General features: G+C 42.6%; 1 protein-coding gene across 1 annotated transcript; it reads left to right on the top strand.

Annotated features, from left to right (window-relative positions):
- The first annotated feature begins 417 nt into the window (after positions 1-417).
- On the top strand, positions 418-27,073 carry TNFAIP6 (TNF alpha induced protein 6). Its single transcript, XM_077320094.1, has 6 exons — positions 418-707; positions 15,410-15,547; positions 18,117-18,278; positions 22,571-22,799; positions 25,698-25,738; positions 26,462-27,073. Exons 1-6 carry the CDS (start codon positions 614-616, stop codon positions 26,620-26,622), a joined length of 825 nt encoding a protein of 274 aa, XP_077176209.1. The 5' UTR covers positions 418-613; the 3' UTR covers positions 26,623-27,073.

Below are 27,073 nucleotides of genomic sequence, written 5' to 3'. Positions count from 1 at the left end.
TGCTATAGAAGGTTTTTTACTGACATTGCTGCTGTTCTATATTCATCAATTTCTAAAAGTAGTTCACGTGACCATAGATATAGTAGGAATTAACAAACCCGAGTCTTGGATTACTTCAGAATAACACATTTTTGTTGCAATGTAAACTCTGGCAGACTATTGAATGACAACTTTCTATGCCTCAATTGCCAACCAGTGTTTACTTGTATGTCCCCCCCCCCCCCGATAGCCATCAAATGACCCTGTGACAGATTAACATCTCACCCAAGTAGAACAAAGTTGTATCTTAGGGGCATGAAGGATTTTTTTTAAAAAAACCCTCTGTTTGCTTTGGCAAATTAGGATCTGAACAGTGACTTGCCGCCTGTAGACTTTGGACATGCACGTAAGGGAGACGTAAAATGAGTCAGACTAAGAAAACTCAGGGATCGGATTTAATTGTGAGCAATACTGCGGCATATTCAATTGGTGCAGGCTTGCTGACCTCACCAATGGAAATACTATTTAAAATCTGGCAACCAGATGTTTCACTAGAGTAAAGCACTAAGCAGCTGCAAGCTGGGCCTCTTTAGGCCACTTCAACAGTGACTGTGAAAAAGCGCCAACAGAAGACATGATTGTGTTCCCTTTTTTCTTTGCCTTGCTGTGGGAGAGAGCTTCTGGCTGGGGGTTCAAGGACGGAGTACTGCACAATTCGATTTGGTTAGGTAAGAGAGTTTTTTGCATTTACATTATTCACCCTAGGTTGCAGAAAACAGCTGTCCTTTGTTATATCACCCCAAAAAATGTCTGTGCATTAATGACAGCACCTTCCTGCGATTTTAACTGAATGAGGAGTAATTGCAATGTTTGTCCTAAAGTTCTTAATCTTACTTTAGAAAAAATGTGGAACGCTTTATTTATGTGAAAGAATGCCTGTGAGATATGAGAAGTGGAAATTATCTGAAAACTTGAGCTGAAATGAAAGCTAGATCTGGAAGAGAGTAGGAACCTAAAAAGAAACAGCTGCACAGGATATATACTATTCATATATGTGAGATTCCATGTATTTAAAAATGTTTGGAAAATACGCATTGTTAAAGAAATGGCTATTGTGGGGTTTCCAGGCTGCGTGGGTGTGGTCTGGTACTTTAGTCCCTGACATTTTGCCATTAACTGGCTGGCATCTTCAGAGGTAGGATACGGCAAGATGGAAAATGCTCCATGCCAGCAGTTGGAGAGATTCCCATCTTGCCATGTCCTACCTCTAAACTACCAGACCATGGCCACACAAACCAGTAAACACATAACAGCTAGTTGACTCTGGCCATGAAAGCCTTCGACAAATTCATCTGTTAAAGAAATAATTAGGCACTGTTTTGGAGTGGCACAATTCTACATATGAGCCTTGGTAAAAACAAATAGCAAGCTCATAATATCCCTTCCCCTACAATATCACATCCCATATTATGATATCTCAATGTATATTTACCCACTCCTACCTGCATCATTGCAACAGTCAGTTATGTGGACTTGGGTCCTGATCTAGATAATCCAGGCTAGCCTGATCTCATCTGGTCCTGGAAGTTAAGCCTGGTAGGACCCCAGTTTGTACTTGGATGGGAGACCACTGAGGAAGTCTAGGGTTGCTGTGCAAAGGAAGCCAATGGCAAACCAGCTTTCTTGTCTTCAAAACCCAAGGGGGTCAATATAATACAGCTATGCCTTGACAGCACTTTTCTCCATCATCTTCCTTAACTACTGAATTGGCCTGTGCATTAAGGATTTCATTGTGTTCCCTGTACAACAGCACAGAATGACGTATACTTGATTCATATGTCATTAACTGTTCCTTCGGATGATGGGTACAAACAAAGTAACAGAGACGTTTTTATTTATTTGTTTGAAATACTTTCATCCTACGTTTTGCCCATAAGAGCTTCACGGCTGATGTCCTTGGTGCCTCCCCTTTGGCAACACTTTGCCAGTGAACAACAAGCCCTCTTTCACCTCCCAAATGTGTCATTCCCCAGGAGCACAGAGTCTTCTTTTTCTTCAATTTACAGTGATGTGTGGATGCAGCCCAGATCTAAGAAAGAAAACTATTTCCCTAAGTCTGGGTCCCTGTTGGCAAACCTGTGATTGCAGGTAGACAATATTATGCCTCCATGGGTTATGCTGTCCAAATCAGGGATAATATAATTCAGCATTAGATCACTCTGGGAACTTGGTCCATTTCCATGATACTCTAGTCACTCCAAAACTGGGGTACCATGAAAATTAGCTACATAGCACAGTGTGTTCGTCGGTAGTTCTGATTTTGGCCTGCTGGCCCAGTGTTGGCCACAGGCAACCACACTATTTAGCTGTCTGTCTTACAAATCAAGCATTGTGAAACAGAGGTGGGAGAGGATTTAGTGGGCAGAGCAGGGATTACACAGGAGCTCCCCAGAGGTTCTGTTTCCAAGAAGTTTGAATGACCGATGACATCACTTGATTTCACTGGAGCCCACTTCCCTTGCTGTTCTACAGGCCTAGTCTCTTTTTCCACAATGGAAACAGTAAATGATTGATTGAGTGGTTGGTTGGTTGGCTCCCACAGCTTATTTCTGTACCCACTTCTCTGAAGGGGCATGTCACCTCGAAGCCTGAAAAATATTTCAGGGGTTTCTCCATGACCGAAAGGTTGAAAAAGGATCAGGCAGAGTATTAGAATAGGATCTGGGAGACCCAGGTTCAGACCCCTGCTCTATCAAGGATTTCATGAATGACCTAAGGCCAGTCATACACTCATAAGGTTTTTGCAAGGATAAAACATGGGAGAGAAGAATGATGCAAGCAGCTTAGAGAAAGGTGGGGTAAAAATGAGGAAAATAAATAAATCTTGGATGGGCCTGGGAGTAACTTTCCTGTAATAAAATATAGATTGCGCTTCAGAGAAAAAGGTTCAGCTAGCTTGTTTTTGGATCAAAAAGGGAAGATTTGATGTTCCTGCTGTTAATGAATAACATCAAAACATGGTGAATGAACTTTCCCTGTTATGTACCCCTGCAGAGGCATGGGGAAAGATTTCAGAACCATGGGCAGCATGTCTCAAATTTAATATAGCCAATAACACCATCTCTGTTCCATCTCATGCTGGCTGGTTGGCCTAGAATAAAAATAAACAAGTGAATTGATGTGTAATAAGGTCATTAACAAACAGTGGGGAGGGAAGGAGATGGAAAACAATCATAGTCTAGAGATTCTAAAAAATTGTAAATAATTTTGCCAAATTCAGGCTTGGGAGGAAATAATAATGCTTCAGCTCCTTACGGGCATTCTGACCACAGAGCTATTCCTAGAGATACCCAGAAATGACAAGGGTAGTTCTGGCAATCAGCAGAAACTCCATGGTAAATGTACCAGGCAGTTTCTAGCAATGGCTAGAACTGCCTACATCACTTCTCCCAGGATACTGCATTCCTGTTAGTGGGTGGGCACTGCTTGACAACTCTAACCATCACCACTACCTACTATTTCTATCACACAGCAGTCCCAATCCAAATTGTGTACCTGATACCTGCATTTTTCAAAATCTGGTGAGTTCTGGATATATCATTTTTTCTAGTTGGCCTTGAGCCTTCTTCAAAGGTAATAAAGGCAAATGGTATGAAACTTCTTAAAGGAACATGCATAGCATATGCTTGGGACTTGGCCTTCTTTGCAGGGTCAACAGAACATTGCTTTTTGACTGATGTACCTCTGGACCCTACCTCTCAAACCTGTTTTAGGGCTAGTTTTAGACATGCAAATAATGCATATCAGAGCACTGCCCAAGTTTTTTTTTTCCTTTTTAGGGTACTGTCTGCACTCACATTTCCCCCCCACTCTCGAGCCTGCTGAATTCCGATGTATCTGAACCTGCATCTTGCAACATTACTTTTTCTGACTTGAAACAGCTTTCACTCAGATATTGTCTTCTGTATTTTAATTGTCCCAATTGTCAGTCTCCTCTCTTCTTGCATGATGGGGGGGGGGGGGCACATGCCAGCACCTGTCGGCACTTTTTAGCTAAAGTGCAGAGTGGGAGAAGCGGAGGTTGTGTGAAGCCCCAGCTAGCACTGAAGGAGCAGGAGGCTGGAAAGGGTTTTATTTCCTGCCTTTTGTCCCCCCCCCCTCTACATCTAGAGCAAGCCAGGGGAGGGGAAAATATGAAGGAGGAGCATGAGGCAGTTTGTTGATTTTTGTTTTCCTGCCTGAATCTGCTGCCAGAGCAAGCAGGGAAAGTGGAGGTCAGCCTCAGGGAGAACAATGGAAGGGTGGCTGGGCTACAAGGAGGAGGAAGGAAGGAAAGAAAGAAAATCCAAAAAGGCAAACATCTGCACAAAGGAAGAATGGGCTTTTGGAGCAGTTTTCTCCAATTAAGCAGATAATATCCACTGTCAGATATCCTAGGGGAAAGGTGGTGTCACTCGAGAGTGGAGCTGGGAAGTTGCAGATGGAATAACAAACCTGACTGACATCAGACTGGAAATCAGATCTGGTACAGATTGTTCTTTTAAATCCAAGCTGATAGAGAATAAAGAGCCCAGTGCAGATAAGACCTAGGAAAGCTCTTTGAGAAGGAGTTCTTGTGAGGTTCCTCTATTCTAAATTATCCCTTTGAGCAGCTAATCTTTTATTTTTTTTTAAATGTGTTAAGGGCTCTGTTGACAGCCAGCTTGGTGTAGTGGTTAAGAGTAGCTGAGTTTTATTCCCCTCTCTTCAGCTGGGTGATCTTGGGCCACTCTCTGTTCTTTCAGAACTCTCTCAGTCTTACCTACCTCTCGATCTTACCTACCTCACAGGGAATCTGTTGTGGATAAGGGTAAGCGATTATAATCCACTTTAAGACTCCTTTGGATAGTAAAAAGTAGGAAACACAAAACTCAGCTCTTCTCTCTGTTTCACTGCTTGTGTGTTGGAGTGTATTTGTCACTAGCTTTAAAAAGTGGGCTGTACATTACTTTCTTAATCAGAGTTTTAAAAATCCCAACTGGAGCTTTGAGAAGATGTATGCTAGACCAGCCTTCATGTGTTTCTAAAGTTCATATCTTTGATGTTTTAGATAAAATCATTTGAATTTCAGGCATGAAAGGCCCACTGTCCAAGTAATAATCCCCTGTTATGGTTGTTTTACATGCAAGCATAAACATTCCTAAGCAGACAGATGGGCCTTGGGTCTGCATGGAACATTTGAGAAGCATTTCTTCCAAGACTCCCTCAGAGAACAGTTTTCTCAGAGCCAGCTCTTGGCTACTTGAGGGGACATAATCACATCCAGCTAGGACTTTCCTGCTCTTTGGTGCCAGCAATACCCCCCCCCCATTTCTCTTTTGGAAGGGGTTGCGGCTGGATAATAATTTTTATAAATATGCACCGAGTTTGCATATTCACAGATGCAAATGTCTCAGATCCATGACTCAAGGAATAATATTTATAATATGTACAGGTTTCCAGAGAGTAATATATATGAGTAATATATATTAATGAATGAAAGATAATCAGTAAATGAGGCTCAGGGAATCAAACTGGTTTAGGAGCTGCGTATACCAAGTTGTTTAAGTGTAACCTAACAGCAGTTAAAGAGTATGAGCAGGAATTAAGAAGGGGAGGAGGAAGAAGAGCTGGTTCTTATATGCTACTTTTCTCTACCCAAAGGAGTCTCAAAGCGGCTTACATTTGCCTTCCCTTTCCTCTCCCCACAACAGACACCCTGTGAGGTAGCTGAGACTGAGAGAGCCCCGATATTACTGCTCAGTCAGAGCAGCTTTATCAGTGCTGTGGCGACCCCAAGATCACCCAGCTGGCAGCATGTGAAGGAGCGGGGTATCAAACCCAGCTTGCGAGATTAGAAGTCCATGCTCCTAACCACTACACCAAGAAAGAGTTCCTAGTATGCCTATTTACTAGGAAGGGAAATAAGCCCTTCCTTTTATATTTCCCCTCTTGACTACTTTCTAGAAAGAGAGGAAAAAAATGAGCATGTAGTCTCAGTCCACTAAACAATGTCTCAAAATAAAGACTACCAAAGACCAAAATTTGGCTTCAGGATAAGAAAGATTTACAAAGTCTGAGAAAAGAAGGGGGCAGTGAAGATTTACCTCAGATCACATTAGCAATCAGTGTTAGGTAATTTTGTAGGTGTTCTTTAGGAGGTGAACCTGGATTTCTGTAGTCTTCACAAAATATCAGGTTTGCCCCCACCAGTTGTATGATGTTCACTTGAGCTGTACCTCAGAATTATTCTTGGTTCTTCTCTGTGGTGGGCAAAAGACATTTGGAGAAGAAGAAAGGCAGGCCCAAATCTGGCAACATTCATGCATAGAAACAGAGCAAATAGTAGGATATTTTATTTGTCTTTTAAAAGATAGGGAACCTCATCACTTGAACTACTCAGATCTGGATCACAGAGTATCCTATCAGGGGAATTACTAGTGAGAACTCATACATTATAATGTCTCTGTATTTGCAGGGCAATCTTAAACAGAGTTATACCTTTCTAAGCTCATTGACATTGATAGGCCTGGGTAAAGCTCTGCTTAGGATGGTAGTAGTCAGCTAACAACATGAGCTTGTGTGATTTGGGCCAGTTGCAATCTGGCTCAGGTTCTATGCAGGCCAACTAGCATTTTATACAAGTGACTAACTGCATGGAGTAGCTTTCATGCAGGTATTTATGGCAGATCTCTTTGCCCTGACTTGGATAGCCAAGGCTAGCTTGATCTCACCAGACCTCCGAAGTGAAGCAGGGTCACTTGGAAGGGAGACAACCAAGGGATACCAGAGTTGTGATGGGGAGGCAGGTGATGAAAAACCACATCTGAATGTCTCTTGACTTGAAAATCCCACGGGAATGCCATAAATCAGCTGTGACTTGATGGCAAAGAGAAAATTTTCTGCCCAAACTGTAATGGGGTGGATCTTCAGTAGAAACTGCACTGAGAAAAATGGGTAACCTCCTTCCATTCTTAAGGAGACTTCCTTCAACTCAGATGACTTTCCTGTTGAAGGAAGAACCACATAAATTGAAGGAAAGCTCCTTAGACCTGACGAATACTCCAAACATTTCTGCTGGGCCACAAGAGCTAAATTCAGGAATTAAAGTTGTTTGCTAACATTTGTGTGAACATGCAGCAAGAACAGAGGGTGTCACTGTCACAGGCAAGAAGGAAGCAGTGATGTTGAAAATTAGTACAGGTGAAAGGAACTGTAAAGTGGGCAGAAAGAGCTGTCAAAGTTGGATTTAGCAACATGAAGGTTTTGGGAGCTCCCAGGCTTGGTTATTTTAGCATCCCAATATATTTATAAATGGACTTGTAAAATTGAACTGAGTAATATTGTCTGCTTTCACACAGCGAGAATTCTCCATGATGCCACAAATACAGAGCCATTTGCAGTGGCAAGGAGACTTCCACCCAGGAGACTTCTCCACACTCCTGCTCCAGCCACTGGTCACTGCCTTTCCCCCTGCATTCCCCCCCCAGCTGCTTTTTGTGCATGTAAAATGACAGCAAATCATTGACAACTTATGCTGACCCAATAGGTTTTCAAGGTAAGAGGAAAACAGGTGGTTTACCATTACCTTCCTCTGCATAGTGACTCTGGAATTCCTTGGTGGTCTGCCTTTCAAATACTAACCAAGGATAGTCTGGGCCATCCAGGTTAAGACAGGCCGGGACTGCTTTTAAAAGACTTACAAGTTGGTCATTGATGAAGCACTATAGCAATGGCTGACTTTTTAAAGAAGAAGAGCTGGTTCTTGTATGCCACTTTTCTTTACCAGAAGGAGTCTCAAAGTGGCTTACAATCTCCTGCCCTTCCTCTCCACACATCAAACACCCTGTGAGGTAGGTGAGGCTGAGAAAGCTGCTCTGTGAGAAGAGTTCTGACAAATCTGTGGCTAGAGATCACACCGCTGGCTGCACGTGGAAAATTTAACCTGGCTGTCTAGATTAGAAGCCACCACTCTTAACCACTCCACTGAGCTGGCTCTCTCATTTTGCAAGAGAAATGATGGGTGCAAGAATCTTACAGCAGAAAAGGGCAGAACCTTTGTAATGACACCCTTTTCTGTTCAGACCACAATGTATGTGGCCTTCATTCTTACCAAAGGGAGTGGAGTAAGGGAGGTCTGGAGAGAGTATGCAGGACAGGAAAAACCTGGGAAGAAGAGGATGACATCACCAGGTCCTGTGGTTGCTTGAAAAAAAGGGGGGAGCATCAGTTTGGAAGCACAAAATGATTCCATGAGGAACCAGTGAAAGATGAGGTACAAATGCAGAAATGTTATCAATACAGGCAAATTAATTTTTACGAACCAGTAAAATGAACTGACATTTATTACTATCAGTACATCTGGACCACCCACAACAAAGACAAAAGCTGTTGCAGTTTCTTTAGCCATTCCAACTAATATTCCACTGCTGCCTGTAAATAATACAGCTTGTCTTCCCTAAAATTTAACTTTAATTCAACTGTGGCAGAATCCATTTAAAAAAAAAGAATTTTTTGTACCTTTAATGTTAATTTTCTGAGAATTGTCTAACCAAATCAATGTCATTTTCTTTCTATCAGCCTTATGGTCATTATTTTCCCTGCTGTACCACCAGTGGTATTTTTGAAAACCCAATCATTGTTATAGAGCTAATATTTGTGAAACAGCCTCCTGGGCGGAGGCTGTCTGTGGCCTGTCCAGACTCTGCTTCCAGCCCCTAGAGATAATCAGAAGACGCACAACTTGCTGTGCACTCCTCTTCACACCATAGTTATCCTTCCTTCTTTCCCCCCCATCGCTCCTTTCTGTCCCTCCTCCTCCCTCCCCCCTTCTCTCCAATTCCTCCCTCCCTTTCTTCTGCCCATCCTCCATTCTTCCCTTCCTTCCTCCTTTACCCCCTTCCTTCCTCCTTTACTCCCTTCCTTCCTTTTCCCCTCCTTTCCCCCTTCATCCTTCCACCCTTCCCCCATCCCTCCCCCCACCAGAAGATCCCTGCGCCCGTTGACTTCTAATACTCAATGGGCTTTCACTCTAGTTACTAATAAAACAATTCCAAAGTTTAAATATATGAATATTTTAAACAAAAATGACTTTTCAACAAGAAGTACATTTCACCCCCACAGGGGTTTCTTCAGGGGACAGTCCTGCTTCCAACAAAGATGGGTACAAAATGAAAGCAAAATATACAAGTATAATATAGTGCAATAAGAAACCTAACGCAATCAACTAATACTTTGGGTGGTTATACATCCAGTGGTTTTACCCGTATTTAGTACAGAGTAAAACTGATATAAGCTTTCTATTGAAGAATGTACTCATTTATAGAATGTTAACAATCACAAGTAAGTTCCAAAATGAGTTCTCATAAAAGAGAAGAAATCCAAACTGAATAGCAAGGTTGAACGTTGACCAGATAAATTTTAAAGACTCAGCTAACAAGAACAAAATAAGTTTTATAAGGAGAAGAAAATAACCTTTATAGAGAGGAGAAGAAAGAGAGCACAATGCAGACTCTCCCCCTATACTGCCCTTTTGATGGGTAACAAACCTCAGATTGTCTCAAAATCCTTGGTAGTACTCACAGTTGTGCTGATTAAATTGACAACTCACAAAATCTAAAACAGCTAAGGAACACAGGATGCAAAATAGGGGCAAAGAGTCGAGATGATAACTGTCAAAGAGATGAGAAAATGAAAGCAGCAGAGTTACATACATAGAAGCAGTTGTCATTTAGAAAGAAACAACTCTAAATCTAAAAGGAACTCTAAATTTAAAAGGGCAACAGACAAATGCCGTACAGCTCCAATGTGAAAGAGAGGGAGGTGGCAAATGAAAAATAAATAATCAAATGTAAGACGTCGGCTCAAGCTGTGTATTAAGCCCCCATGGATGAAGAGAAATCAATCTGAAGATGAATCCAGCTTCCTGTGGTAAAAGAATACACATCACGCACAAGTGAACTTGTGTGACCTGACAGTCTTAAAAATGAAAAGCTTAATGTCATCAGAATCATGATTCAGTTGGATGCAATGATCCTCTAAAGCAGGGGTAGTCAAACTGCGGCCCTCCAGATGTCCATGGACTACAATTCCCAGGAGCCCCTGCCAGCATTCGCTGGCAGGGGCTCCTGGGAATTGTAGTCCATGGACATCTGGAGGGCCGCAGTTTGACTACCCCTGCTCTAAAGGCATCTCTTTAACTTTTTGTTTAGTACAGAACCTGTGTTTCAGTGTTCTAGTTTTAACAGATCTTGTAGACATACCCACATAGATAAGCAGGTAGGAACAGTAATCCAAGTGAAGCTATGTCCCAGAACAACCAAAGAGTCAGCTTCAACAAAAGTTGTACAAGCTGAATGGGATCCACACTGAAAAAACCCCTTTTGCCGTATGATCTAAATCAGGCTTTCTCAACCAGGGCTTCATGAAACCCTGGGGAGGGTTTCTGGAAGGATTTCCCAGATGGGTGAGAGTTAATCAATTTATATATAAAGTTGTTAAACATTTATTGGCTGATATGACCATATAGGGTCATGTTGAGCCACTCTCCTGAAATGGCCTGGAGGGAGAGGGAAAGGGAGAGGCCAATGGAGGACATGAACACAGCTATGCTTTGCAACTATATTCTGCATGATTGCACCTCTTCTGCCGTTTCTAAAAGCCCAAAGAATGTTTCAGGAGTTTCTCAATAGTAAAAAAGTTGAGAAAGGCTGCTCTAAAGCCATATTGGTGTAGTGGTCAGGAGCGCTGACTTCTAATCTGGCGAGCCTTGTTTGATTCCCCACTCCTTCTCCACATGCAGCCAGCTGGGTAACCTTGGGCTCGCCACAGCACTGATAAAGGGAAGGCAATTGTAAGCTGCTTTGAGACTCCTTCTGGTAGAGAAAAGGGGCATAGAAGAACCAACTCTTGCTATTCTTCTAAATAATTGGTTGTAAAAAAACCCAGTGTGCACAAGAAGATCACAAGGTTTTTTAATACATTTGAGATCCAAAATAGGAAGAAATTCACAACCTGGAATATTTTGTACAAGACCCCAATATTTATAGATGATTTTCGTACTAGAAAAAGATAAAGCTGAATAGTCCAGAAAGAAAACAATATTATTATTAATCTTTCTGGTCCTCTGATGAAATTGGAAACCCCTATCAATGGTGTCATTTCTGGATCTAGTTTTTTTTTTTTTTTTTTTTTTTTTGATGACTTTACGAGGATAACCTCTGGCTAGGAGGTTACATTCCAATTCTTGTGCTGCCAAGTTATATGATGAAAATGTGGTGCTATTTCTCTTACAGTGCAAAAATTGGCCAAAAGGAAGATTGGCTCGCAAATTATAAGAATGAAAAGATGTGAAATGAAGGAAAGCATTGCAGTTGGAGAACTTCCTCTGGAGAGAACCATCATTATTTAAACAGACCATGGTGTCGAAAAAGGAAATAGAATGTTTTTCCATATGTCCAGTAAATCTGATCCCCAAGTGGATGGTATTAATCCATTAAAAATTGTAATTTTAAAACAATCTTGAAAAATAACCAAAGAAAATATTTTATTACACACACAGGGAAAGTTTAGATGGAATGTGGAGTTAAAATGTGTTGTAGTTGTACTGTTTTCACATCTTAAGTAGAGGCTTTTGAGAGTTACGGAAGCTTTTCCCAATGAGAGTTGAAGAAGCTTTAGTTTCTTTGTTCTTACTAGCGAAAGGCTCTTGTTTCTGTCTTTTTCTCAACATTTCAGTATTTTTCTTTTGAGCTCCTTTTAATTCTCTTGGTTTTTGCGAAGGGGGGACGAGGTAGTTTTAATAAGGGAACCAAAACAGAGAAGGAAGAAAGAGATAATACCTTTAGCTATCTGATCCGGTTCTCCTATCTCTACCCAAGGCTGCTTTTGAAGGAGAAATCAAATCCCAGGAAGGTGATTGCAGATCAAATGTCAGGAAAACAATTGCAGATCACTTAACAGTTTAGCCTCCTACTTATACTATAATGTGTTAAACTTTTTAAAGATTTACATACATACACACTAACATATAATGATATAAAATCTCACACTTTTACATGGAATTCCCAATGACCTCTCTCCAAAATTCAGATGAGGGCGCTTTCTGTTTAATCCCTGTGACTCAGCAGCTTCAATCCCCCCCCCCCCCCCCACACACACACACACATTTCCTGGCTCATGTGTTTTAATTTGTTAGCATTATGTTTTCTTCAGCCAGGAGAAAACACACATCCCTTGCATAATGCCACTGCCTGTTTTATCCTAACAAAGAATGTTTTGGAAACAATATTGGCCAAACTGGAAGACTGTAAAAACATGAAAAAGCTCAACATCCTCACTCATCTACCAAAAGACGTTTGCAATCCCATATTATTCAAACCTCATGGGGATCCAGGCAGGGGATATTGATCTTATGCAAGCTGTTCACAGGATATCTCTGTGTTATTACTCAGTGATGGCAATTAAATATTACTTCAATACCAATAGCACCATCCAAAGCAGTTGTCAAGGTCCACTGACGTAAACATGCTTAGAAAGATGTAACTTTGCTCAGGATAGCTCTTCAAATGTCCAAAATAACTGCTTATTTAGCTGCAATTCTATGTGCTTATTTTTTATTTTATTTTTATTCATCTGATTTATATACTGCCCCTTACTGTGATGTCTCGAGGCAGTGTACATAGAACCAATGGGGAGCGGAAAGGTACATTGCAAGATTTGGAATGGTGAACAGCATAATAGTTATAACAGGAGTAACGTTGGGTAGGTATAAGAGTTAGGGGACAAACAATTTCTGATAGGCACATTATTGGTTGTCAGGAGTTGCCTGGTAAGGGACCAAATTGTATGCAGGTCCTCATTGCCGGCCTTCACTGGAAAGCCCGTTTTGCAGGCCCTATGGAATGATTCAAGTTCCAGTAGGGCCTTGATTTCATTAGGGAGCTCATTCCACCAGTTTGGAGCCACTGGTGAAAAAGGCTCTAGTCAATGCTAGGCAGACTTTTGGGGGGCCAAAAGAAATGCATGGAAGCGAAGAAGCACTACCTCCGCCTCCAGTGTCCCACCCTCACACCCACTTCCTTCTCCCTTCTTCTGGGGGAACAGGAAGTGCTTTTTTAAAATGAAGAACAGCCTGGAGCAATGAATAGGCACACAAGCATGCAGGCGATGCTAGAAATAATTTTCTCCCAAAGTTGTAACATAAAGCATGCCTCTCTAAAGTTCTCCCCCCCAAAAAAAATCAGGAATGAGATTGTTTTTTTTAAGTATCGACTCATGATTCCATAAGGTGTGGCATTAAAAAAAACTATGCATCTATGATTAGATGCATAGGCATTTAAATGGAGAAGTATTTAATTTTTTAAAAATTAGCAGGCATCGTGAGCCCTTTAAAACATGGAGAAAGGGGATTGGCTGCTAGGATTGATTGACAGGCAGAAGAGAGTCGTGTATAAAGTGCGTTGCTCTCTTCCAACATTTCCAGTAGCAGTTGTGGAGTGTAAGAAGTGTGAAAAGGCAGCAGACAAAATCAAGACAGCAAGACAGTGAGGAGTCGCCAAGAGGCACAATAATGTTTAGCACTACGTCATTCAGCTGGCATAACACTATTTTTAATGATGTGCGAAAATGCCTGTGCTATTCCCTGGCCTATTTTTTCTCTTCATGACCCAGGGAACCTCTCTACAATGTGAGAAATCTTCAAACAGAGGGGACGGGTCAAGAGCCTAGTGAAGCAGAGACTGGATGGAAAACCTGAGGGCAGCCTGAGTGTGAAATGCAATGACAACTCTTTGGGATCCATGGACCCAACACGTTATAAATAATGAAGAGGAAGGGATAAAGTAGAAACTTCCGCTTGGGTGTTAGGGAAACAAGTCTGGATGTGATGATGAAATTGAGATTAGTGAGGAAGATTACCCAAGTTTCGTATCAACTGGTAAATTAATATGGTATAATTTCACTACAGCACTCAAGTGCCATGTATGAAACAAATCTGAATATGTTTTGTGTTGGCTTTTCTCATAAATATTTGAGAACTATAAATTTTTATAAGGGTGCTGGTAAAATTATCTGTTAAAAAACCATGCCCCTTCCTAGAACTATAGATCCTGAGCTTCTCTGATTCTCAAGGTTCCTTGAAAGGTATTTATTTGGGGTGTTTATATCCCACCATTCTTCCATCATGGGACTCAAGACGACAGACTCAGGATTCCTGGCAGGACTTCAATCCAACCACTGAGCATCCTACCTGTACTAGGCTGCTAATGTACTGAGGTGGGGGCTATTGGGATTGTTTGATTCCAGGGAACAAAAGTGTTTCCTAAAATAGCACACCCAATGGGATTGTTGAGGATATAAAAAGGATATAAAATGACACAAGAATGAAGGACGAAGTACCTTATCTATGTCTATTATGTCCTTGATTCTAATTGGGCACCACATATGCAGAAATTGTGGAGAACCCACAACTCATATATGTGCATGTTCTGTCTGTATTATGTCTGACACAGGGTGGAGATCGAAACTGTGTATCATTTCATGCGCGAAGAGGGAACTTCAGCAAGGTTACTGCATCATATGGCTTTCAATCTTACGCTAAGTCTCTGGAATAGGTTTCAAAGTAGTCTACATTCATAATACTGGTCATCTCTTGATGCTAAAATATTTTTTCTAGTAGTTAAATGAGCATGAGCAGTGTTCACCCACTGACACTCCTGACTGGTTCATGTGAGCATGATTACGTACCAAATGTTTTTTAAAAAAATCACTGTGATGCTGTCTAGGAAGACTATTTTAGATATGTCAATTATTTAACATAGATCCTTCAGAATGATTACTTTCACAATTCTAGGAGTGTTACTGCTTTTGGAGTAATTTGTTTCAATCATTCAGAATTGCCATGAAAGACCCTTGGAAGAGCTCAATCTTGGAAAAGATACTTTCTAAGACATGACTACTCCAGCTTGGTGTAGTGGTTAGGAGTGTCGACTTCTAATCTGGCGAGCCGGGTTTGATTCTGCACTCCCCCACATGCAACTAGCTGGGTGACCTTGGGCTCGCCACAGCATTGATAAAGCTGTTCTAACCGAGCAGTAATATCAGGGCTCTCTCAGCCTCACCTCCCTCACAGGGTGTCTGTTGTGGGGAGAGGAAAGGGAAGACGACTGTAAGCCACTTTGAGACTCTTTCGAGTAGAGAAAAGTGGCACATAAAAACCAACTCTTCTTCTTCTTCTTCTTCTTCTTCTTCTTCTTCTTCTTCTTCTTAATGGTTCTGTTTATAGTTGACCAAGAAGCCACCCTTCCAGAGAAATCATTGGTGATGATGAAAAGTATAATGATATCTTCAAATCTTTGCCTTTGAGAACAGCAAAGAAAATCCATCAAATCTGTTAATTGCTTTCCATTCACAGAGCGAGCAGCTGGAGTATATCACAGAGAAGGCAGAAATGGAAAATACCAACTCACCTATGCAGAGGCAAAAGCAGTATGTGAATATGAAGGTGGACATCTAGCGACATACCAGCAGCTTGAAGCCGCGAGGAAAATAGGTATGATAGAACAGGATATGGAATAAATTGGGGATTTTCCAGTGCAAGCACCACTGCAATAGAGGAAAAGGCTGTGCAGCAGCATTTTGAACCCTTGAATTGCCACACCATAAATATTGTATTGTAGATCTTTCAAAGACTAAGCTCCCCCCATTCTAGTCATTCATCTGTTCTGCATTTCTTCAAAATCCATCTCTGCCAGTAAAATCAGAGTCCAGTAGCCCCTTTAAGACCAACAAAGATTTATTCAGGGTGTGAGCTTTCGAGTGCAAGCACTCTTCGTCAAACTTTGATCTCCTTACATGACAGGAAATATATAGCAAAAATAAGTTCTGTTACATCAGTAGACTGTGTCACAACCAAATACAGCCAATGATAATCCTTTGTCAAAACAGCCAATCAATCCTCTGAATTCATTTACAAAAACAGAAGGAGAGACCAAGCTGCCTGTTATCAGTGATCAACACTCTCACCCCCTCATATGCTGCTTGCTCCATCCGTCTCCATACAACTGTGAAACATTCCTGCCAGGGAATTGCTGGTAAGCAAGGCTTGCCCAAGGCTAGAGAGTCAAACTCAAAATTCCATTACATTCTCTGCCAGTGTTCCTGTTCCTTACAAAAACTTACTTCTCAGTAGTATGGGTGAAAATCTAAGAATGAAATTCATTGAGTTATATAGATTCAAACCCGTTTAGTCTTATTCCCTATGGAATATACACTGCGACTGCAATGCTCACGTTGTAAACAGAGCTACATACTTCTGAGCCCATTGACTTCACTGTTGATGTTCTGCTTTGCAGTAATTCGATCACAAGCTGTATTAAATCCACCTTTCTCAGTATTACTACTGCATAGATCCAGCTCTCAAAGGCACCTCCAGGAACTGTATATGTGCTTGTTTTGCCTTAAGAGAAATGTGGTGATGGACAGTGATGTCAAGTCACAGGAGATTTATGGTGACCCATAGGGTTTCAAGGCAAGAGATGTTCAGAGGAGGTTTGCCATTGCCTGCTTCTGTGTCATGACACTGTTATTCCTTGGAGGTCTCCCATCTAAATACTGGCCAGGGCCAACTCTGCTTAGCTTCCAATCTGATTTACTCTGCTTTCCTCTGCTCTGGTTCGGCCTCACTTGGAGTACTGTGTTCAGTTTTGGGCACCACAGTTGAAGAGGGATGTAGACAAACTGGAGCGTGTCCAGAGATGGTGTGGGGCTTGGAGACCAAGATGTATGAGGAAAAGTTGGGGGAGCTTAGTCTTTTTAGCCTCGAGAGGAGATGACTAAGAGGGGATCTGATAACCATCTTCAAGTATTTAAAAGGGTGCCATATAGAGGATGGAGCAGAGTTGTTCTCTCTTGCCCCGGAGGGACGGACTAGAACCAATGGGATGAAATCAATGCAAAAGAAATTCCATCTAAACATCCAAATAAAGTTCCCGACAGAGTGGTTTCTCAGTGGAACAGGCTTCCTTGGGAGGTGGTGGTTCTCCATCTTTGGAAATTTTTAAACAGAGGCTGGATAGCCATATGACAGAGAGGCTGATTCTGTTAAGGTTCAAGGGGTGGCAGGTGACAGTGGATGAGCAATAGGGATGTGAGTGTCCTGCATAGTGCAAGTCCCAACCGCAGAATATATCCTGAATACCAATAAGTGTGTCAGCGTGCAGTAAGCACTGTAGCCCGAGGAAAGGTGAAAAGTACAGTACTGTTGTGAATAATAGTGGGATTTTCCCGCTTCACACATGATACCACCGATTTTGGTGTGCATGAGGACCAACATAGTAAGCCGTGCTAATACAAAGGAAGCAGGTCAGCATCTGAGGATAAGAAGCAGGAGGGTAATGGTGGGGAGTACAAGGATTTCCTCTGAGGGAACAAGAATTACACCAAGGTTAAAATATAGTGCTAGGATCCATATTATTGACTGCTTAATCCTTTGCAGGTTTCCTCAGATGTAAGTCTCACTGCACACCCTAAAGACTTAGTCTCTCTCTATAGATAGATAGATAGATAGATAGATAGATAGATAGATAGATAGATAGATAGATAGATAGATAGATAGACAGACAGACAGACAGACAGACAGACAGACAGACAGACAGACAGACAGAGGGGGGGGGACTGTGACCAATTTCTGTTCTGCAGGAAGGGAAATCAACACATTTCCCTTTGGTAGTGGTTTTATAAGGCGAGGGTGCAAGAGTTAGGTCTGTAATTAGAAGCTTTGCAGTGCTGTCCTACCTAGAGTTATATTTTCCTGTGTCCACTGAAGTCACTATGCTTAGAAGGGTGTCTAAACATTGCCAGTGAACATCTGTCTTTCATTGCTCTTTTTCTCGCTTCAGAGGAAAATCAACACTTGTGTTGTAAATGACAAAAGATGACCTTTAAAATTAAAAAAATGAACCAAACATGGAAAGTTCTTCATGCCTAAGGCAAAAATTTAATTTAAAATATCTGGGCAACAATTGCATTTTTGGCGACAAGAACAAGAGTTGTTGGTCCGAGCACAATATTTCTTTCTAAACCCATGGGGGACCACTTTGACACTGCCTTGTGTTCTTCAGGTTTTCATATGTGTGCTGCTGGTTGGCTGGCTAAGGGAAGAGTTGGCTATCCCATTGTCAAACCTGGAAGCAACTGTGGCTTTGGAAGGACTGGGATTGTGGATTATGGCTTCCGACTCAACAGAAGCGAGAGATGGGATGCTTACTGTTATAACCCGAATGGTATGTGAGCAACAGATATGTCCCTTAGGGCAGTGGTCCCCAACCTTTTTATCACCAGGGACCAGTCAACGCTTGACAATATTACTGAGGCCCAGGGGGGGGGGTAGTCTTTCGCTGAGGGACATCACCACCGCCTGAGCCCCTGCTCCACTTGCTTTCCCGACGGCTCCCCTGACTTCCCACCGCCTACTGGGGGGGCGCTGCCAGAAGCAGCTGCGCAGTGCGATGCCGAGGGGGAGCCCCAGCCATGGCGGCTGCTGGAGAGCACCGAAGGTGAGCCGGTGGCAGAGTGGCAGGGTTCTCTCAGCCTCACCCCACCTCACAGGGTGAATGTTGTGGGGAGAGGAAAAGGAAGGCAATTGTAAACTGCTTTGAGACTCCTTCTGGTAAAGAAAAGGCAGTCAAGGTCAAGGTATCCCCTGTGCAAGCACCGAGTCATGTCTGACCCTTGGGGTGACGCCCTCTAGCGTTTTCATGGCAGACTCAATACAGGGTGGTTTGCCAGTGCCTTCCCCAGTCATTACCGTTTACCCCCCAGCAAGCTGGGTACTCATTTTACCGACCTCGGAAGGATGGAAGGCTGAGTCAACCCTGAGCCGGCTGCTGGGATCGAACTCCCAACCTCATGGGCAAAGCTTTCAGGCAGCTGCCTTACCACTCTGCGCCACAAGAGGCTCTGTGAAAAGGCAGTATAAAAGAACAAACTCTTCTTCTTCTTCTAGGAGCAATCACCACATAAACCCCACAATTTAATGCAGGGCTTAAAAGAAAACACAAGTGAATCTTAGGTGGTTACTCTGTTAATTGCAGCACCACTACAGACAAGGCCCTATCCTAAGATCCTGCCTACTTCAAAAGTTGCAGCACACGGATCTGGCTGGGAACTGGGCAAGTTCGTATAGGATATCTTGGATAGAAAGTGCCTGGCTCTTTGTAGGTCACAACCAGTACACAGAATTGTGCCAAGAAACATCCTAGAAACTGCTGAAGATCTTTGGAAGCTGGGGACAAATTCCCTATGGATAGAATTGCACATTAGACAGGATGTGGAGCTACTACCCATACTAGCATGTTGCGTCTCCCTCCCCCATAATGTGTAGTATCCTATATTCATTACATTGTGCCTTGCCCCATAGCCTGTGGAAAACAGGGCATGGTAACAGAACAACACACAGTAAGTGATCTGCTGTGGGAAAGAAGGGGAGAACAACATGGGTGTAACATTGTATTAAGCACAGGAAGTCACCACAATTTGCCCAGAAAATACACAGTTAAAGGAGGGTTTGAAATCAAGTACTCAATACCAGAGTTATCATTAATATCCTGCTTGGTTTCTCAGTCTTGTCCCCCCAGCAGTGGAATGTTTATGGCAGACTCCATGGGGCCAGTTTCCACCGAACACTGGGGACCTATGAAGCCATTGTGAACATTTGTTTATTTGCCATTTTGCTTTGGGAGAAGGAATAGTAAGGAAACAGCTGCTGTGCAGGCAAGCTGAGTTCCAAAAGCGCATCAGAGAAGGTCCCAGAATTCAGTAATGGCAAAGCTTCCTAGGCGGATTCCAGGCCTTTCCTTTCTGAAGCTAACAGCCAATTCGAATGCTGCTGGGATCAACTCCCGTTGCTGATTTCTAGACCCAAGGGCCTCTGTGCTTCACCTGTTAATTAATCCAGTTATTCAGCAGGTCTCAGGCTAAACAGAGGGAACTCCAAGAGCTGTCCCATGTTATCCATGGCAGATGGAAGCTAATGATTACATAATCAAGGCAAAGGGCAAAGCCAGTGGAAAAAAAGTATTATTATATATCATCCTAAGTGTTTTGCCAATAGATTAATAAGATGCAAAGCTCTAATGAAGGGATTCCCAACCAGGACATCACCGGAGACCTCCTGTCGCTCTAGAAGCCTAGCCTCTTTCTCCACAATGGAGATGGTAAATGATCAATTGATTGATCGGCTGGCTCCCACATCTTACTTAGGTATCCACTTCTCTGAAGGGGCAGGTGACCACTTCCGGGGTTCCTTGGAGCCTGAAAAATATTTCAGGGGTTCCTCCACAGTCAAAAGGGTGCTCTAATGGCTAGTGAAGATGCTGGAAATGAATTAGGTATGGATTGTGGTTAAAAAGATGTATGCGAGCTTATAGGAAGTTCCCAAATGGCTCACATATACATACACAGACACACCAGCTAGTCTCATAATACATAAAGGGGAATTAACACATAACAGTCATGTAATACATACACGGTAATGACTGGGGAAGGAAATGGCAAAACCACCCTGTCTTGTGTCTGCTAAGAAAACACTACAGGGCGTCACCCCAAGGGTCAGACATGACTCGGTGCTTGCACAGGGGATACCTTTACCTTTACCTTAAGAAAAAGAAGAAGAGTTGGTTCTTATATGCCACTTTTCCCTACCCGAAGGAGGCTCAAAGCGGCTTACAGTCGCCTTCCCATTCCTCTCCCCACAACAGACACCCTGTGGGGTGGGTGAGGCTGAGAGAGCGTTGATATCACTGCCTGGTCAGAACAGTTTTATCAGTGCCGTGGCGAGCCCAAGGTCACCCAGCTGGTTGCATGTGGGGGAGTGCAGAATCGAGCCTGGCATGCCAGATTAGAAGTCTGCACTCCTAACCACTACACCAAACTGGCTTAATACATACATATATATTAAAGTCCATCTTAAACCCACTGGTGTTGCTTTGTATTTTCAGGAATAGAAATCTTCTGTGGAATGTGTGATATATTCCAATAGCTCCTCATACAAAGTGCATTGTTCAATATGTTGTAGTTTTCCAGTCCCGGAAAGGAATGGAGCGTTTTGTTTTGTTTTGTTTGCTTCACTTTGTAATCACGTGCTTTAATATAATGCCTTACTCTTTATGAAAGGAGGCAGAAGGGACACTGCCCCGTAGAAAACAATAAGGAGTCAAGATGAACAGCTGCGCAGCTCTGCCTACGTATTCAGCTGAGTGACCTTTCAGGGTGGAGAACCCTCACAGATGTTGAACACGTCAGACAAAATGGGAGAGGCCACACACAGGTCCCACAGTCTAATAAGTCAGCCTCCCTCTACTGTTTTGACCATCTCCTTTGAGACGCTCAGATGGTTTCCAAATGTATTGTTTGGGTGGTAAGCAGCATAAATTAGACCACGCCGCTTAAAATGGGTGGTTCTTCCTGTTCTGAAGAAATGTCTTCATCTTTTGTCAATAATGTTGTTGGCAAAGTTGTTCCATTTCTGAGGCGGAAACACAGCTTAGTAAGGGAGATGATTTTTATTTTTAAAGGGTTTTTATGATAAACAAAGAACACAGAAAGTACAAGGGGGGGAATCTCCAAATGAACATGGGGGTCTTTCATTTTATTTACTTCATTTATACTGCACTTTTCTCCCCTCTCGGGACCCAAAGTGGCTCACATTGTTCACCTTCACCCCATTTTATCTTCACGGCATCCCTGTGAGGTGGTTTAGGCTAAGAATGGTCAGTTGGCAACCTTCCGTGGCAGAGTGGGGATTCTGTCCTAAGTCTCCTAGATCCTAATCTGACAGTATGATCACTACACTGGCTACATGTGAAGCTACCTTTAATCTAAGGTCAGACCACTGCTCCAACCAGCTCAGGGTTCTGTACTCTGACTTGCAGTGCCTCTCCAGGATCTCAGTGGGGTTGGACTAGATGACCCTGGAAGTCCCTTCCAACTCTATGATTCTAGGTCTTTCCCAATACCTGCTAACAGAAGCCATATCAACACCCTCATGTATTCAGCACTTTCAGGAGGTCCATTCAGCTCTTTCATAGCAAACACCCTGGGATACGAGCACCATAGCCGGATACAGATTGACATCTCCTATGTGGATTACCAGATGCATGCTGGGAATGGACTCAGTGCTGTTAGACAGCTAGAGAAGACAAATTTTTTTTTATTTTTTCAAGAGCAAACAAATAGAGGAGCGATTCAAGGAATCTGATTTATAGAACAAAGATATGGTGGCCAGGGGAGGGCTTTTCCAGCTCTCTGACCCATTATTCCCACCACCCAAATCTTTTTCTTAAAAATAAGATTCAGTTACACAGGCTAGAATGCCATGCTTGTCCCCCATGCCACTTTACCTCCTGTTTCTGTTAACAAACTGAACATAAATATATGTTACAGTGGTGGCACTTATTCTAAATGAGGTGCCAGAAGTCGGTTGTTCTGTTCCCTTTTGAAAGAGGAAAATAGAAATCCTTTCAAAGAGCCAAGTTCAGCATCTGTGCCTGATTCTTTTTTTATTCTCTCCAACTAGGAAAAGATTGTGGCGGAGTCTTCACAAATCCACAACATGTCTTTAAAACCCCTGGCTACCCAAATGAGTACGAAAACGATCAGATCTGTTATTGGCACATAAGAGTGAAGTACGGGCAGCGGGTTCAAATCCAGTTCATTGACTTTGACCTCGAAGAGGACACATCTTGCATGTCTGATTACTTAGAAATCTATGACAGCTACGATGATGTCAATGGCTTTGTGGGCAGGTAAGATGTATGTTCACATCTTAATATAGTGCACACCACAGCAGGGGCCAGCGACCCCATACAACTGAAGAGCAAGAGATCATGTAAGAACCCATATAAGGCAGTATTACTCAAAATATTCAGCTTCACATTACAGATAATTGACAAAGAGGTTTCTGTAGCCCAAGCTCTGGTTGTTGGAAGTCCATTATTAGGAACTGGCACATACAAAGTCACCTAAAAAGTAATAAATTGCCTTGTGGAATAGTTTTAGTGCAGTGGCATAAATCTGTACATGGGTCACCTATAGATTCTGGGGATTAGTTCACCTTTGTCATCTCTCTTTCTCTAAAGTATCTCAAAGAAGTATCTCTAGGAAGCTACTCTGTCCACACCCTGTTCATTCTAGTACCCAACATCAACATGCAGATTTGGGTTTTTATTTTTAAAGACCCATATTGGATTCTCTGCTAAGCCACAAGATCACAGACAGAATTTGGGCTGGATCCCACAAAGCATTTCTGTGGCTGGCAGAATTTCTGCCTACAAAATAGGACTCTCACCTGCTGCTTTCTGCTGTAGCCCAAAATGCTATGCTTTGTGGGAGCATTTTGCAAGGACTGCCACAGGAAAGGGGGAGGTGAGAAAATCACACTCTTCAGGCAGCGGTCCTCCCATCTGCTGAAATGCTCCATTGGATAGCGGCCCATATGTGGTTCTATTTATCAGGATTTCTTTTAAAGCCACCCAGTCTGAGAGACTTAAGGCAGTAAGTGCATAATTTCAATAAAAGCCCAATTAAAGTTAAATTCATGTTAATAACCTTCTCCCTTCCCCAGGGTTTCTTCATCTCTTACAATCCGGTTGCACTTCTCTGCCTCCTCGGGAAGTGGTGGGTTCTTCATCTTTGGGAATTTTTAAACAGAGGCTGGATAGCCATCTGACAGAGAGGCTGATTCTGTGAAGGTTCATGGGGGTGGCTGGTTACAGTGGATGAGTGATAGGGTTGTGAGTGTCCTGCATAGTGCTGGGGGTTGGACTAGATGACCCAGGAGATCCCTTCCAACTCTATGATTCTATGATTCAACAGAGGCATATCAAACTCCCTAATTTGTCTTCAGGTAACTGGGTTCCTAACTAACTATCATACAGATAGCTCTTAATATACTGAAAATTAAAAGAAAGCAGTAATCCCTACCATTTTTCCCCTACACAGAGAGAAGCTGTTTTCCATGCTGAGTGTTGCATGGTGCCTCTTTTTACTTCACTTTAAATCAGTGGTTCTCAACCTTCCTAATGCCGTGACCCTGAATAAATCTTGGTTGGTCTTAAAGGTGCTACTGGACTCTGATTTTATTGTAGCCCTTTAATACAGTTCCTCATGTTGTGGCGACCCCCAACCATAAAATTACGCAAGTGTTCTTTCACAGAAATTAATCTGAAACTGTCCAATGGCGTGAAGATCCATTGATGGTATAAAAATTGGTTTTTCCCTGGGGTTTCTCAGTTCAGTTCTGCCTCTTGTCCCACCATGCCGATCTTGCTCTTTTCTGCTGCTCCAGGCAGACGAACGCTCTATCTTGATCTGCTCTGCAAGGCTGTTGTGTAGATAGTGCCCCCCCAAGCCAAGCTGCTTGCCCTGCCACAACTCCTGTGAAAGGGTCATTCCACCCCCAAAGGGGTCCCGACCCCCAGGTTGAGAACCACTGCTTTAAATCCTGTTCCATGATAATGTTTAGCCAAAATAGGATAAAGACATTGGATATAGATCCGAGGTCAATTTAGAAATCAGATCAACCCATTGATTGCTATTGCAGCATAGAGGTAAAGGTAAAGGTATCCCCTGTGCAAGCACCGAGTCATGTCTGACCCTTGGGGTGACGCCCTCTAGCGTTTTCATGGCAGACTCAATGCGGGGTGGTTTGCCAGTGCCTTCCCCAGTCATTACCGTTTACCCCCCAGCAAGCTGGGTACTCATTTTACCGACCTTGGAAGGATGGAAGGCTGAGTCAACCTTGAGCCGGCTGCTGGGATTGAACTCCCAGCCTCATGGGCAAAGCTTTCAGACGGCTGCCTTACCACTCTGCGCCACAAGAGGCTCTAGCATAGAGGTACTGTCACACAATTAATTCCAAGGCCCCATCTTTATAAAGAACTGAGATAAATCTAAGATATGCTTAATTCTTTTTTCCCCTCATGATATTACCATTATTATGTGAAAGTTGATTCCTTTACTACAGCAGTAACATATTGCTGGCAGAATTTGAATGTACAGAGAGGATGTCACACCAGGCTTCTTAAAGCATAAAACAATTTTTATTTAGAAGAGAAACAACTAAGCACATAGCAAGAGCAAGAGATACCTAACTATCTAGCTAGCTGTTGTCTGCAGTCATTCTTCTGTTGTTCAACAACTCTTCTGGAGGCAAGCCCAGAGGAAATGTGCTAAAAAATCAGGAAGACTCCATCAAGGAGATAACTTGAAAATCATTAGGAAGCTGCTATCCTATCGATGCTAAATATGCATCTCCTCCAGTGCCCCCTGCAGGACACCCTTTATCTTCTGTTCAGTTATGCACATCACAGATCTTACTTATTCCCCAAAATATAACATAACTTCATCATAGTGGAAATCTATATAAATCAGCCTCACGTCTGGTGGACAGAATGCATGGATCGCACCTAGAATTTCTGCAGTTAGAACGATTTCCCATCTTCCTGTCCTGTTCAAAATTCCCCCTTATTCTCTTGAGAGCAGATGATGAAGTCAGAGGTCTGCCATGGGAGAGGGAGCAAAAAGCCTTTGCACATATGGAACTTTTGGGTGGGATCCAATCCAAGGTAGCCTCTGTAGTCCTTGTGTGATTCCATTCTAGTTTACTAACATTTGACTAAAAATTCATTTATTCTCTTTTTCAGATATTGTGGAGATGAATTACCAGATCCAATTGTTAGCACAGGTAAATACTACATACTCCAACTCATGACAGACAACATTACAACCATGGCCTCAATAAATGTCTCTCATATAGCTCTACAGACAGGAACATGATATTTATTGACTGGATACCCAGGTTTTGTAAATATCATTATTCACCACCAAAAGCTAAGAGTGACGAATTTCAGATTCCATACAACCTATATAACCTTTCATAGCAGATTTGTTCTGATCCAGTGGCAGGAGTTAGCACACTTCACATGCTGAGCAGTGGTTTGAAACTTTGATACCGCCCTGTTCACATGAACAAAACAATAGGGTGATGGAACATGAGGTCAAGTGTTGCTGAATTGGACAACACAATATTTAGCATCAGTCCCTAACAAATTATAAGGTGTCGCTGTTTTATAAGAGACTAAAGTGGCTACCCTCTGCAGCTGTTAAACCTGTCAACATGCTAGCCACTTCCTTCCTCTGCCTCCAGCCGAGGGCTTTTTATCAATTTAAAATTATGACCTGTATCGCAACCTGTATCAAGTTCAGTGAATCCCCATCTTACATTCCTCCGACCTATTCCCAGTCTGAACCTTTAACTCCACTCCTGAAAGTTATACAGTTGTCCCAATAAGGCTGTTTCTAAAGAGGCATTGTTTTACACATAAGAACAAAAACGAAAGATTGGACAGTGAGGAGGAAGAGCTAATTTTGCCTCCCAAATAATAATCTAATTTCTTTCTCTCTCTAGGAAATGTCATGACGCTGAAATTTTTGTCCGATGCTTCTGTGACGGCAGGAGGATTTCAGATCAAATATGTTGCTTTAGACCCACCCAGAAAGGGCGCAGGGAAAAATGCAACTACCCAGAGCAACACAAATTATTTCGCTGGAAAATTTGGCATTATGTGAAAGAACATTGATAGAAAGAGGGGGGAAACAGCCCAGAATGTATGATTATGGCAACTGTCTGGCCTCCATGTCCTGCCCTTGTAATTGTCACTGAATTCCCGGTGGATTCCTGTCCCTGTAATATCCTGTCTGTCGTCTCTTCCCAGTCTTCTCTTCACCAGATCTCCAGTTGTAAGACACTCCCCATCCAAATATTCCCACCAGGCCTCCTCTTGACTCCTCCTCCTTTTGCACCTTTCTCCCCAGTGGGGAAAACCCTTGTTTTGGTTACATTCTTTTCATGTTTCCCTTTTTAAAATGTCAGGGGCCAAATGACTGAGCAAATAAATTATCTTTTCTACTTCAGAGTTGCTGTTGAATAGCCACTTTGTATGTAAGATGGATCTCTTTGGGAAAGAAACAAGGAAACATGTTAATCGCAGCGCCTATAATAAAAAAAGAGTTGCTCTCA

The sequence above is a fragment of the Paroedura picta genome, chromosome 2, assembly GCF_049243985.1.
Source record: "Paroedura picta isolate Pp20150507F chromosome 2, Ppicta_v3.0, whole genome shotgun sequence".
Classification (NCBI taxonomy): domain Eukaryota; kingdom Metazoa; phylum Chordata; class Lepidosauria; order Squamata; family Gekkonidae; genus Paroedura; species Paroedura picta.
Note: the sequence above shows the minus strand (reverse complement) of the source record. Positions and strands in the feature narration are given on the sequence as shown.